We start from the raw sequence: 13280 nt of genomic DNA, 5'->3' as shown, positions 1-13280 counted from the left end.
CTCTGTTTCTTATTTTTTATATTATGTATCTTAGTTCTGAAATTCTTTTTTTTTTTTTTTTTGGTGGTTACCATTATGTTTAGGTAAAAGAAAATTTCACATTTCCAGTAGCTCTTATTTCTTCAGCATGCATCTTAGCTTCCCCTTTGCAAATTCAGACCTTTACTACTCCCCTTTTATGTTTTTATTGTTACAAATTATCCCTATTTATGCTCTAAGTTCATTTCCAAGTTGCAGAAGCAAATTGTCTTCTCCTCTTTTCCTTTTTAAAGTGTTTTTATCTCCTTTAATCTTTATGTTGTATTTAAGTGTATCATGCCCTATTCTGTGTAGGGGGTTGCCATTTCCTGCTTCTATCTATTAGTCATCTTACTCATAGATTTGTATCCTTTTGGATTTTTGTTTTAGTTAGAATAACTTCCTTTAATATTTCCTATAATTCAGGCCTTGTTGTGGAAAACTCCCTCAGATTCTTTGTACCTGTAAATGTCTTTATTACTCTTCCATACCTAAAGGATATATTATGTATATCCTGGATATATTATTCTTGCCTGGTAATTTCTCTCTTTCAATAGTTTGAATACTTGGTTTCACTCCCTCCTGGCTTGTAGAGTTTCTGCTGAAAAATATGATGACAATCTAAAGGGCTTTCCTTTATAAATTACAGTCCTCTTTTTCCTGGCTGCCTTGAAATTCTTTCTTGGTCATTAATTTTTGACAGTTGCAATATAATGTGTCTTGGAGAAGGCCTTTTAGGATTGAGATAACTAGGTGTTCTGTTTTCTTCTTGGATCCAAGGATCTAGTTCTTTCCATAGGTTTGGGAAGTTCTCATCGATTGTGTGAATATGCTGTTACCTTCTCCCTCTCTTCTCCTTCTGGTATACCCATTATTCCTATATTGCTCTTTCTGATGGAGTCAGATAATTCTTGTAGAGTTCTGTCATTTCTTATAACTCTCAAGTCTCTCTTTTCACCCATCTGTGTCATTTTCAGATTTCTATCTTCAATATCATTCTTTCCTCCATCTGGTCAGCTCTATTTCCGAAGCTCACTATTTCATTTTTCATCTCTTTTATTGAATTCTTCAGCTCCAGAATTTCTATTTGGTTCTTTTTCAAAAATTCAATCTCTGGTAAAGTATTCATTTTGTTCATTGCTATTATTTCTGAGTTCATTAAACTGCTTCTCTGAGTTTTCTTTCATCTTGTTGAGTTTTTTTCAGAACAGCAATCTTGAATTCTCTGTCATTTAAGTCACATATTTCCATGTCTTTAAGTTTATTTTCTTGATTTTTTAAAAATATTCTTTCTGAGCTACCTTTTTACCTTGGTGGTTCATGGTAATTGATGGATTATTTCTTTTCCTAGGTGTCTATGGGAAAGAATTCTGTAGCAGGTTGATAAGAAGAGGTCTTTTTTTTGTTTTCCAGTAGGTAATACTGGAGAGTTTTATTTTTTTGTGTACTGCTCTAGCTTGCTTTTGGATCTCTGCTGGGTGGTGGGAGACCCCATGTAACCCCTGGGGAGGTGGGTTACTCCTCTGTGACCAGGTCACCTTGGTCTCAGGACACCACCCATATGGGAAAATGTAGAGGACAATGGGGTTCTGAGTCCCTGATCCCAGTGCTGTCCCTGCAACCAAATGTAGAGCTGTGCTACCTGAGCAGCTCTGGGTGCCCTTACTGTGATCAGCCATGAAGGGTGGGGGGTGGGGTGGACTGGGAAAGGCTGCTAGTGTTTTTGGCTTTTTTCTCCTCTGAGTAATGGTAACTACCAGACCACAGATGCCTCACCTCTATATCTTCAATTTTGTCACTGGGATTAACCTCAGTGTGTGTCTTCCTCTTAGAAACAGTCTCTCTACTTCTGAGGGCTGTAGATATTTTGCTCTTTAACCTGACACTCACCACTACAGTTTCTTCAGTGGGCTTTGTTGGCCAGGCTCTGTGGCTTTGTTTTTTTCCTGGCAGTGAGGACTGCTAGCCCACAGCTACCACACTTCTGTTTTTGGTCTTTTCCTGGAGTTCTCTGCCCTGATTTCTGGATTCAGCCATATTATATGCTGCTGGTCACTCAGGATAGTATGTTTGGGGCCACAGAGAGTGCAACTGCACCCTGAATTCTCCCCTTTCCTGGGACCCACAGTGAACTCTGAACTATACCCATGGCAGTGAGCTACAGGTTGTGTCTTCTAACCCATCTCTGCTCTTCTCCTTTTGCTTCTCTCTGGTTTGCCCAATTTGCCTACCTTCAGATATTTCAATATGTGGATCTCTCAGACATGTTAGTTTGTTGCACAGGGAATTCTTTCTTGAGTTATAGCTGTCCAACTTGTTGTAACTGCTAGGGGAGAGACCAAGGAGGTCTCCTCAAGCCACCATGTTTCTGATGTCCACCCTCTTCTTTATCTTAAATGCATATATTCTCTGCCAATTTCCTATCAAAATATTCCCCTTTTTATTACTTCTAAAAGCTTTATTAGTTCTATACACTATTGTAAGCTGAATTTTTTCCTGTTTGTTTTAAATCAATTTTGCTGATTATTATTGCAATTTTACAGATGTAATTACAATGATTCATTTTAGAATCTTTATTAGCCATACTAATATTCACTAATGTCATTTCAATTCTTACCTTTGTCCAGTATCTCAGGTGATGTTTTATTGAGTAACAAATGTTGATTAATTTGACAGGTAGATAAGCTTGATGTTGAATTATTTGATGGATTAATATTCGTTTCTTTAGAAAACCTGTAACTGTAAGGACATCACTAGATTTAAAATGTTGCTTATCTATTGAATATTTTACTATTCCCAGAAACACAGAGGAATTTTCCTCTTTATTTGCACCATTCTCTCCTCCAAATTATTATAATCCGCTCTGTCAATTTCCCAGCCTGTATTTTAGGAGAGGTAATGAATAAAAGTGAAATGAGAGTGTTCAGTAAGAAATATCATTAGTACTATCCAGGCAAGGTAGATTATTGTGTTACTGTCATTCTAAGAGTGCTTATATTCTGGTCAAGATATGAACTATCCTTGTTTTATGTTTTTTAAACTTCTAACTGTATCTATCCATCCTTTTGAATTAACTGCAAAGATGGTCACAATCTGAACTGTCTGATAAACTTTATAACATTTAATAAAATTTAGAGCAGTGTTTTCCAAATCAATGTGTAATGCATGCTGATTCATCTACATTTTCTATCAATAATAGAATTATCTGATTATCTTTCATACGCACACACACACACACACACACACACACACACACACACACACACAGTCCGAAACCTGACTCTTCAAAAGTTAGTTTAAAAAGTTTTAATCCATTTCAATTTGATTAGGAGGAACTTAATATGAAAAACAAAGATGGAGCTAGAATAAGGACTAATGCTGATATCCAACAAACTGAGGTAACTCGTGAGTTCCAAGGGCAGCCTACTTCATGCCAGGCATTATATTAAACTCCAAAGAACAAGAAATAAAACACACAGTTTTTGTACTTAGGGAATTTTATACCCTCTAAGATAAAAGATATAAATTTAGTATAGCAGGTCCTGAGATGTCAAAAAGAAAAAAACAATGATCAGCTCTACTTGAAGTTGGGGAAGGGGTGGATTAGAGAAGACTTCCCAGTGAAGATAACATGTGAGATGAATCTTGAGCATAGATAGGAGTGTAATAGGTAGACAAAGCAGAAAAAGTATTCAAGGTTGTAAAAAACACCATGTGCAAACGTGTGATGTATTAGGGCACATTTGGAAAACTGCAGGTATGGAGTGTGGTCCTCAATGGTGCAGAGTAGTATGAGATGAAGTTAGAAAGATAGTCAAGGACCAAACCAATGATCAACCTGTATATGTAAATGAGTTTAGAGATTCATCCATAGGCAAGAGGCATTTAATATTTTTGACTGTGACCAACAATAAAAAATGCATTTTGCACCACAATCACAATACATATATATGTTGATGCACACACACACACAGACAGGCTCACAAATATACAACCAAAAGTTTCACAGAACTATATTTGTTCCCACTCACATTATATATTCTTCTATTTTATCTTATTCTGTTCTATCATACTCTATTAAAAATTATTGGTCTCAATAATCTGAATCAGTTTTTGGGTCCTATAGTTGTTCAGAATCTGAAGTTTGAAAAAACACTGCTCTAGAAAACTGGGACTTTTAAGCAGGACTAAAATAATTAGATGTGAATATTCTCGTATACAATATAAGTTAGACTGGAGTTGAGAAAGGAGACAAGAAGTCCAGGCCAGATGTGAGGGCAGCCTCAGCTAGGTTAGGGACAGTGGTTGAAAGGAGGGTACAACTTTGACAGATAGGAGCTAGAATAAGCAAGATTTGGTGACCACCTGTCCTCTGTGTTGAAATAAAGAAGGAATCTAGGATGATGCCCTTGACTTTGGTTTGAGTTTCTTTGTGGTTAAATGAATCATTATTGAAAGAGTGACTGGGAAAAACCTGAGCTAATTTTGGCACAGGGATGAATTCAGTTTTGAATACATGGATGGGAAATGCTTGTAGAATGTTAGTTTTGAGACACCTCTGAGGTGGTTGATTATATAGATCTTGAGTGTAATACCATGTATAGCTGATAGTTGCATTTACTCCATACAAATCCTCTAGAATGAAAAGTGAAGAAGATTGAAGAGGGATCTAAGGGGGACTGACATTATGGTGTCACCAGCAAAACAAAAAGATGGGCATGATGAAGAATCCACAAAGATAGGAAATAAATGGAGAGAATAATACAATGAAAATAAGAAGGACCAGTACCAGGAAGAAAAAAGTACTTATGAGGGTCAAATATAGAGAAGAAAAAAAAGAAATTAATATGGTAGCTAAAGGCATGACTATCGGCTTTTGCAACAAGTACGTAACCAATGTCTTTAGCAGTTACCTGCTCATTGTCTCAATATCCATTCTTCCCCTTTTCCATTGCAATGGAAGGTGGGATTTAGCTAGTAGCTGGTAGCATGGCAGCCTGAAATAAAGTCTATTTTTTTCAATGTCTATATCTGGATATAAAATGTAATAAAGTCTGGCCAATGTCAAATCAATAGAAGTGTTATGCTTCTGAAATTAGTTTTTAAGCCCCAGCCTCTGTACACTCTATTTCTTCTTGTTGGTTTTACCTTCTTCCATCCTTTTGCTTAGAACAGCATTGTTACAATTTGGACCATAAAGTCGAGGCCATGCAAGGCAGAGCAATATGATAAAAATAAGCAGGAACTTACCATTCCTGGGATGGCTACTTTAACTTTTATGTGGAAAATAAACTTGCTTCTATCTTATTGAAACCACCACTATTTTAGGTTTTTCTGTCATTAATGTCTGACTCTAATCATAACTACATGGTGACCTTAAGAAGAACAATTTCAATGGATATGGTAGTAAGAAAACCCGTACTGCAGTACATTGAGTGGTGAAGTTTATGTAATAAAATCTTGTAGGCAAAGATGTGAAATATATATATTGTATTAAAAAGTCAAAAAGACCTTATTTATTTCCTATGAAATTGTAGACCTTCTTTAGTACTATTTATATTTCAAATTCAGTGAAAGCCAGAGTGAATAAATCAATAAACTAATTATCACACAAAAAATCAATTTCATTTCTACATATACTTAGTGGATAGTCTTCTCAAAAGGTGACTACTATTTAAAAGGAGAAAATAAAATTGTACTGCTAATTTACAAGAAGATGGTAATTAATTGCACTGAATTGTTTAACACTTACTATTTCATGAAGAAATGTGGCAAAGCAGTCAAAATACTTCCAGTTCCCATAATGAAACAACCAATTCCAATTATCTTTGGTCTGTGTAGTTTGGATCCAAAGTAACTCACAAATACAATCACAAGCAAATTTCCTAGAAAAAGAACAAAATCATTTTTATATGATTTATTATAGCAAATGTTGACTGAGTCCAATTCTATGTCCAGTAGAATGGAAGGCCCCAGAATGAATGAAAATAGAACATAAGACCATGTAATTTAATTAAGAAGATGAAACTCACTTACATTAAACTATTTACTATAAAGGTTTATGGTATTAATAATACACAGAATATGTTTCAGATACAAAAGAAAATACCTGAATTACTTGGCAATATTAGTGAAGCAAAATTTTATTGAAGAATTTGGAGTTAACTGGTTTATATTGGAATGGAGAATAAATGGAGGGAATATTCCTGACCTGAGGGAAAGGCATTTATTCATACATTTATTCATTCACTTCTAACATTCTTCAAATTCCAGTTAAGTACCTGTCATGGTGTTATGTGCCAGGAATATAAAAAAAGAATGAACCAAGGTATCTATCCTCAAGAAACTTACATGTCAGTAATAAGTTAGACCACAGAAAGGGAGAGTTTAAATTAATTAAGGGTTTCAGAAAAATTTCCTGGAAGAGGGGACACTTGAAATTTAATGTTGAGTACAAATTATTTAGATTAAAAGGGAAAGAAGAGTATTCCAAATGCAGGAGTGACAGCCAGTTCTGATCCACCCAGAGCAATATATATAATCACAAGCAGACAACAACCAAAAATTACTGAACATTTGATGGGGAAAAAAAATAGCATGAAATAAAAGTACCAAAGTGAACTGGCATATAAAGTAACCCGTAAAGAAACAGTTAAATAAGAAAACTAAAAAGAGAAGAAACTTTGGAAAAAATCTAGTTAGTATCTCTATAGATAAAAGGGAATCCATAAAACAAGAACAAGCAGACTAAAAATAATAAGAGAACGATAAAGTATTGTTGTAAATTAAAAATATCATAGAAAAAATGTACGTATTGGGGCTTGAAATGTTAAGATGGAAGATGGCATCAGAGAACATTGATGAAACATAAGGAAAAAAGGTAAAATTTTAGGAAAAAAAACTCATAGGAAGAAAATCGCCAAATAAATATATTTTCCAGCAAGCAAGGGCTCAGATACTATGTCATGCTTTCAATTATTTCTGGAAAAAAATAACTACTGGCAGATATACTTCAGATAAACTAAATATGAGACTTGAAGTCAGAAGATTTAAGAAAGAGTGGTAAGAAAAGAAACTTGTAAAACTTATAGCCACATCCAAATACTTACTATTAGATAGCTATAAGGTTTAACAAAAATATTAATAATCAATTTCTAATAAAAAAGACATACAGGAAATTACAATTTAAAGCTAATAACAGTCTAATACTAAAGGCATAGATGATTTCATTAAACCAGGGAGAGGAAAAAGTGAAGGATATTTAAGGTGTAATATTTTCTGAATCATGAAAAGGCAAAATTAATAACAAATAGATGGGTCTTCTTTTATACAATTATTTTTTAAATACTTAATATCTAAATATATTTTAAATAAAGTTAAAAGACAACAGACTTAATTTTGAGTCTTTTAAGTTATTACATAGTAAAAAAAATGGGTTTTGGTCAAGATGGCACAGTAGGTAAGTGCTGAGTTTACCTGCTCTCATGAACACATCAAAATTACAACTAAATTACAAAACAACTATCATTGAGAATCGTCTAAAATCTTGCTAAACTGAAGCCCTACAACTAAAGACATGCAGATGAAGCCACCTTGAGACTGGCAGGAGGGGCAGACACTAAACAGGCTGACCACATCCACATGTGACCATTAAAAATTGGGAGGGATATCTTGACTGCAGAGGTGCCCCCCTGGAGGAATGAGGGGTCCCAGGCTCTTTCCAGCCCAGGATTCCAGTGCCAGGGAGAGAAGTCCCCATAATTTTTGGCTGTGAAAAATAGTGGAGATTGTGACTGAGACAGCAGGTGGCTTCACTCCTAGCTACTCTTCTTAAAGGGACTGCACAAAGACTTACCCACTGATCGAATCACTGGCTCTGAGCCCCAGCATGAGGCTGCAGCTGGAAAGGTGGCAACGACATATGGTGGAAAACTGAGTTGTCTGGCTTAAGGACAGGGGCTAGAGGGGCAGCTTTCTCATGGATGGAAGAGCTGGTGGAGGCCATTGTTTCTTTGTAGAGCCCTCTCCCTTCCAAGCGTGCAGGCATAGGTGGCTGCCCTATCTGAGTCCCCCTGAAGCTATCTAATGCTGTTCATTCACCATATCCTGGTAATTTAAGACCCTGCCGCATCCAACATTCAGGCACACCCAAGCTGCTTTCAGTGGCTTTTTTGTACAAACTGCCTGCCTTGGCTCATGCTGCAGACTTTCCTAGGGTCTCTCAAAGGTTCACAGAACCCAGACAAGCAACATCTGGCTTCAGCATGTCCTGTACCTCTGGCTGAGCAGCCCTAAGCCCAGCAATAGAAGAAGCCAGCCTTGGTTCATGGCTTATCCTCTCCAAATACTTCCAAGCACAGCATGGGTGGTGGCCATCTGTGTATTTCTTTGTGCCTCCTACCAGGTGGGGCATGGGCTGTGGCTAAACTTGACCTGCAGCGTGTCGCCTCCAAAGTGGCTCAGGGGCTGGTGCGCCCAGCAGCCATCTTCAAAACCAGCTGGAGAGTAACCCAGCCACCTCCAAAGATGACACATACAAGGGGCAGATTGGGCAGGCACCTGTGCTGAGGCAGATCTTGCTCTATAGGGTCAGCCCCTGCACCACAACTCCTCCACTGTAGTAAAGGCCAGTCCTCATGACTAAGGAGCCCGAGGGTCAGTACCTCCCACTTACATGCAAATAGTAACCAAGGCTCAACAACAAGAGGAGGGCAAACACAACCTACACAACAGGCATGCCTGGAGTACGTGGCTCAAGTGACTAGGAAGATTGCACCACTGAGGCCCACAGGACACCTACTACATAAGGCCACTCTACTAAGACAGGGAGACATAGCAACCCTACCTAATACACAGAAACACACACAAGGAGGCAGCCAAAATGGGGAGACAAATACATGTTCCAAATAAAAGAACAGAACAAAGTTCCCCCCAAAAAGAAACTAAACAATATGGAGACAAGTAATCTATCAGATGCAGGTTTCCAAACATTGGTTATAAGGATGCTCAATGATCTCAATGAGAACTTCAACAAAGAGCTAGGACACGTAAAAATGGAGATAGAAAACATAAAATAGAATCAGTCAAAAATAAAGATTACAATAACAGAAATAAAAAACACCTCACAGGGAATTAACAGATTACATGAAGAAGAAGATCAAATCACTGATTTAGAAAATAAGGTAGCAGAAAACACCCAATCAGAACAGCAAAAAGAAAGAAGAATCCAGAAAAATGAGGACAGTTTAGGGGCCTCTGGGACAACATCAAGCATAACAATATTCGCATTATAGGGGTACCAGAAGAAGAAGAGAGAGAGCAAGGAATTGAAAACCTATTTGAAGAAATAATGATGAAAACTTCCCTAACCCTGTGAAGGAAATGGACATATAAGACAAAAGAGTTCCAAACAAGATAAACCCAAAGAGGCCCACACCAAGACACATCATAATTCAAATGCCAAAAGTTAAAGACAAAATATTAAAAACAGCAAGAGAAAAGCAGTTAGTTACCTACAAGGGAGCTTCCATAAGGCCACCAGCTCTGATTTCTCAACAGACACTTTGCAGGCCAGAGGGACTAGCAGGAAATATTCAAAGTGATGAAAAGAAAGGACTTACAACTACCCAGGAAAGCTATCATTTAGAATCGACGGAGAGGTAAAGAAATTCCCAGACAAGAAAAAACTAAAGGAGTTCATCACTATCAAACCAGTATTACAAGGAATCTTAGAGGGACTTCTTTAAAATGGAAAAAAATATATATGGATAATAAAATGGCAATAAATACATACCTATCAACAATTACTTTCAATGTACATGCTCCAATCAAAAGATAGGGTGGCTGAATGGATAAGAAAACAAGACCCTTACATATGCTGCTTACAAGATATTCACTTCAGATTGAAAGACACACATAGACTGAAAGCAAAGGGATGTAAGAAGATATTTCATGAAAATCGAAACAAACAAAAAACCTGGGGTAGCAATACTTAAACCAGACAAAATAGACTTTAAAACAGACTATAACAAGAGACAAAAAAGTACCTGGCAATCCCACTTCTGGGTAATTATCTGAAGAAACCCAAAATGCTAATTCAACGGGACATGCTCATCCATATGTTCCTTGAAGCATTATTTACAATAGCCAAGATATGAAGACAACCTGTGTGTCCCTGAATGGATGACTGGATAAAGAAGAGGTGGTACATATATATAATGGAATATTACTCAGACGTAAAAAAGAACAAAATCTTGCCTTCTGTGACATCATGGATGGACATAGAGGGTATTGTGCTGAGAGTAGTAAGTCAGACAGTGAAAGACAAATGTCATATGATGTCACTTATAAGTAGAATCTAAAGAATAAAACAAACAAACGAAACAGAAACAAACTCAGATACAGAGAACATTTTGATGGTTGCCAGATGGGAAGGGGGTTGGGAGTAAGTGAAAAGGAGGAGTGATTAAGAAGTACATTTTGATTGTTACACAGTAGTTATGGGGATGTAGGTATAGCATAAGGAATATAGTCAATAATATTGTAATAACTATGTATGGTGTCAGATGAGTAATAAATCTATTGGGGTGATAGATAGAAGGGAGTTTGGGGGCAGGGTGAAAAAGATGAAGGGATTAAGAAATACAAATTGGTAGTTACAAAATAGTCATGGGGGTGTAAAGTATAGGGTATATAATCAATAATATGGTAATTATGGATAGTGCCAGGTGGGTACTAGTCAGGGGGATCACTTCCTAAATTATAAAAATGTCTAACCACTACGCTATATACCTAAAACTAATATAAATAAAATAATATTGAATGTCAACTCTAATTGAAAAATTTTGAAAGGATGGGAAAGATAAAGAATAAGAGGTCAAAATTTCTAGAAATAAAACAAACAAGTCTTGGGGATTGCAAAATACAGCATAGGAAATATAGTCAATAATATTGTGATAGCATGGTAGTGTCAGATGGTTGCTGGACTTATCACGATGATCATGTCTTTAGCATAGAGAACATACTCAACAATGTGATAAAACTCTGTATAGTGCCAAGTGGATACTGTTGAATAACTATGATGTATACCTGAAACTAATGTAATATTTTATGTTAGCTATATTTTAATAAAAATCTTTTTAAAAAGAAAAATGGGCAGAGGTAATGAGCTGCCAATTTATAAAATAAAACGATGTTCAATAATTATAGAAAACCTCACTATTATTGGAGAAATCTAAATTAAAATGAAGACAACAAAGCAACATATTCAATCTAAAAAAAGAGACTTTTAACCCCAAATTTTATACCCATTTAAACAGTAGAAATGCAACATAGTTTTCTCCAAAGCTGTTCCTTGCTCCTCAAATCATAAGAATCATAATCCTCTCCCCAATCCATTTTACAGTAGGGAATCTTGAGACAGAGAAGGTAAAGTCCTGCAAAGTATCTGTTCGCAAATAAAGAGATTCTGTCGGTCTGGGTTTTTCAATCTCTGCACTATTGACATTCTGGAATGGATAATTCTTTGTTGTGGGCCTGTCTGTACATTGTAAGATGTTTAACAGCATCCCTGACCTTGACTGCTTGTAGGTGCTATTAGCATCTCTTCTCCCCTCAATTATGACAATCAAAAATGTCTCCAGATATTACCACTGGGGCCATTTTACCCCTTGTTGAGAACCACTGGTGTAGAGCACGTATGAACAGTTTTTATCTCTGAAAATCTGGTTACTAACTACTAATCAAAATAGAAATAAAAATTACCAATTTCAAAGCTTCCATCTATGAGGCCAGCAACAGAAGATGGTATTTCAAATCTCCTTTCTATTTGAGTGATGTTGCTTTTCATAATGGCTGCAGCAAATGCCTTACAAATAAAGCTGAATGACAGGGCTGCCAAGAACATCTAAGAAAAAGCAGAAGTTAAAGGAAAAATGCTTACTCACAGAACTACGTAATGTGTATATGTACACAGGATTAAAATAGCTTTTTTTCTTTACTTAAAACAATATCGTTATCATAAAAAAATACCTATCTTTTCTCTATACCAATTGGTACTTCTTAATCCTTTTAACGTTAGCATCATTGTACTGAAAAAGCATCATTTTCTAACTTGGTTATCACATCAGATTATTAGAGCAGTACAGACAATATTTTTTTTAAGTTAATGTCATTAACTGATTGATAAGTAAATAGATTATGGGCTGAGATGGTCATGATGATAAGCTATTATTTATTTCCAAGTGAATAACATAGGCTAACTGTGAAGGGAATGGCCAGACATTCTGAAACATAGCATTTCCAGGAAGCCAGCTGAAACGTGGAACTTATTTTAATTTATTAAACATCACTGTTGGAGAAATCCAAATTAAAATGAAGAAAACAAAGCAGTATATTTGATGTTATAAAAAAGTAATTTTTAACTTCAGTGGTTATAAATTATATTTTCAATTTCATTTTAACAAAATTTATTGATTAATCCTTCTTACAGCCCACACTCATAAAGTAAATACCCATAAGTAAATTCTTTTTGCCTCTAGTACTGCATGTTTGTGTCCCTCCATCCAATTCATACATTGAAACCCTAATCCTCAAGAGATGATATTTGGGGATGGAATAATTGGGAGTTAATTAGGTCAAGAGGGTGGAACCCACACGACCGGATTAGTGTCTTTTTAAAAGTTTACTTCTTTCTCTCCCTCTGCCATATGAGGACCCAACAAAAAGATAACCATCTGAAAACCAGTAAGAGGGTTCTTACTAGAATCCAACCATGCTGGTACCCTGATCTCAGATTTGCAATCTTTAGAATTGTGAGAAATACATCTCTTCTGTTTAAGCCACTGAGTCTATGGTGTTCTGATAAAGCTGGCGATGCTGATTTAGTGAAGCCCTTCTCATTACCTCCTATACTAGCAGGGGTAGCCACTATCATGTCTAGTCTGGATTATTGCATTTGCCTCCTATTAGATCTTCTGTTTTTATCCCCCTACAGTCTCTTCTCAACACAGTCGCTAGAAAAATTCTTTCAAAATGAAAGTTAGATCATGCTACCACACTCCTCTCAGTCAGTAATATCTAGTTTTTCCAATGGCCTGCAAGACCCTAAATGATCTGGCCTTTCCCACTGAATGTCCCTTCCCCACAAATACTCCTTTTTTACCTGCCTCGTCTCATCTTCTGTTGCTCTAGTTCGTGCGCAATCCTGTCTAGCTACACTAGCTTTCTTGCTGTACCTTGAGCATTCCAGGTTGATTACATGG

The 13280-nt window shown here is 36.3% G+C and overlaps 1 protein-coding gene across 2 annotated transcripts in view; it reads right to left on the bottom strand.

Moving 5' to 3' along the window:
- LOC308502158 (solute carrier organic anion transporter family member 1B3-like) overlaps positions 1-13280 on the bottom strand; it is a 55962-nt gene that overhangs the window by 35408 nt on the left and 7274 nt on the right. For both annotated transcript variants that reach the window (XM_081059551.1, XM_081059550.1), the window contains exons 3-5: positions 11782-11923; positions 5771-5903; positions 2636-2757 (exon numbers count right to left, since the gene is read on the bottom strand). In XM_081059551.1, coding sequence (XP_080915677.1) covers positions 2636-2757; positions 5771-5903; positions 11782-11923 — 397 coding nt within the window. The remainder of the gene's footprint in view (positions 1-2635; positions 2758-5770; positions 5904-11781; positions 11924-13280) is intronic.

This window comes from Rhinolophus hipposideros (assembly GCF_964194185.1).
Source record: "Rhinolophus hipposideros genome assembly, chromosome: 9".
In the NCBI taxonomy this organism is placed as follows: domain Eukaryota; kingdom Metazoa; phylum Chordata; class Mammalia; order Chiroptera; family Rhinolophidae; genus Rhinolophus; species Rhinolophus hipposideros.
This window is presented reverse-complemented; position numbering and strand designations above follow the sequence as displayed.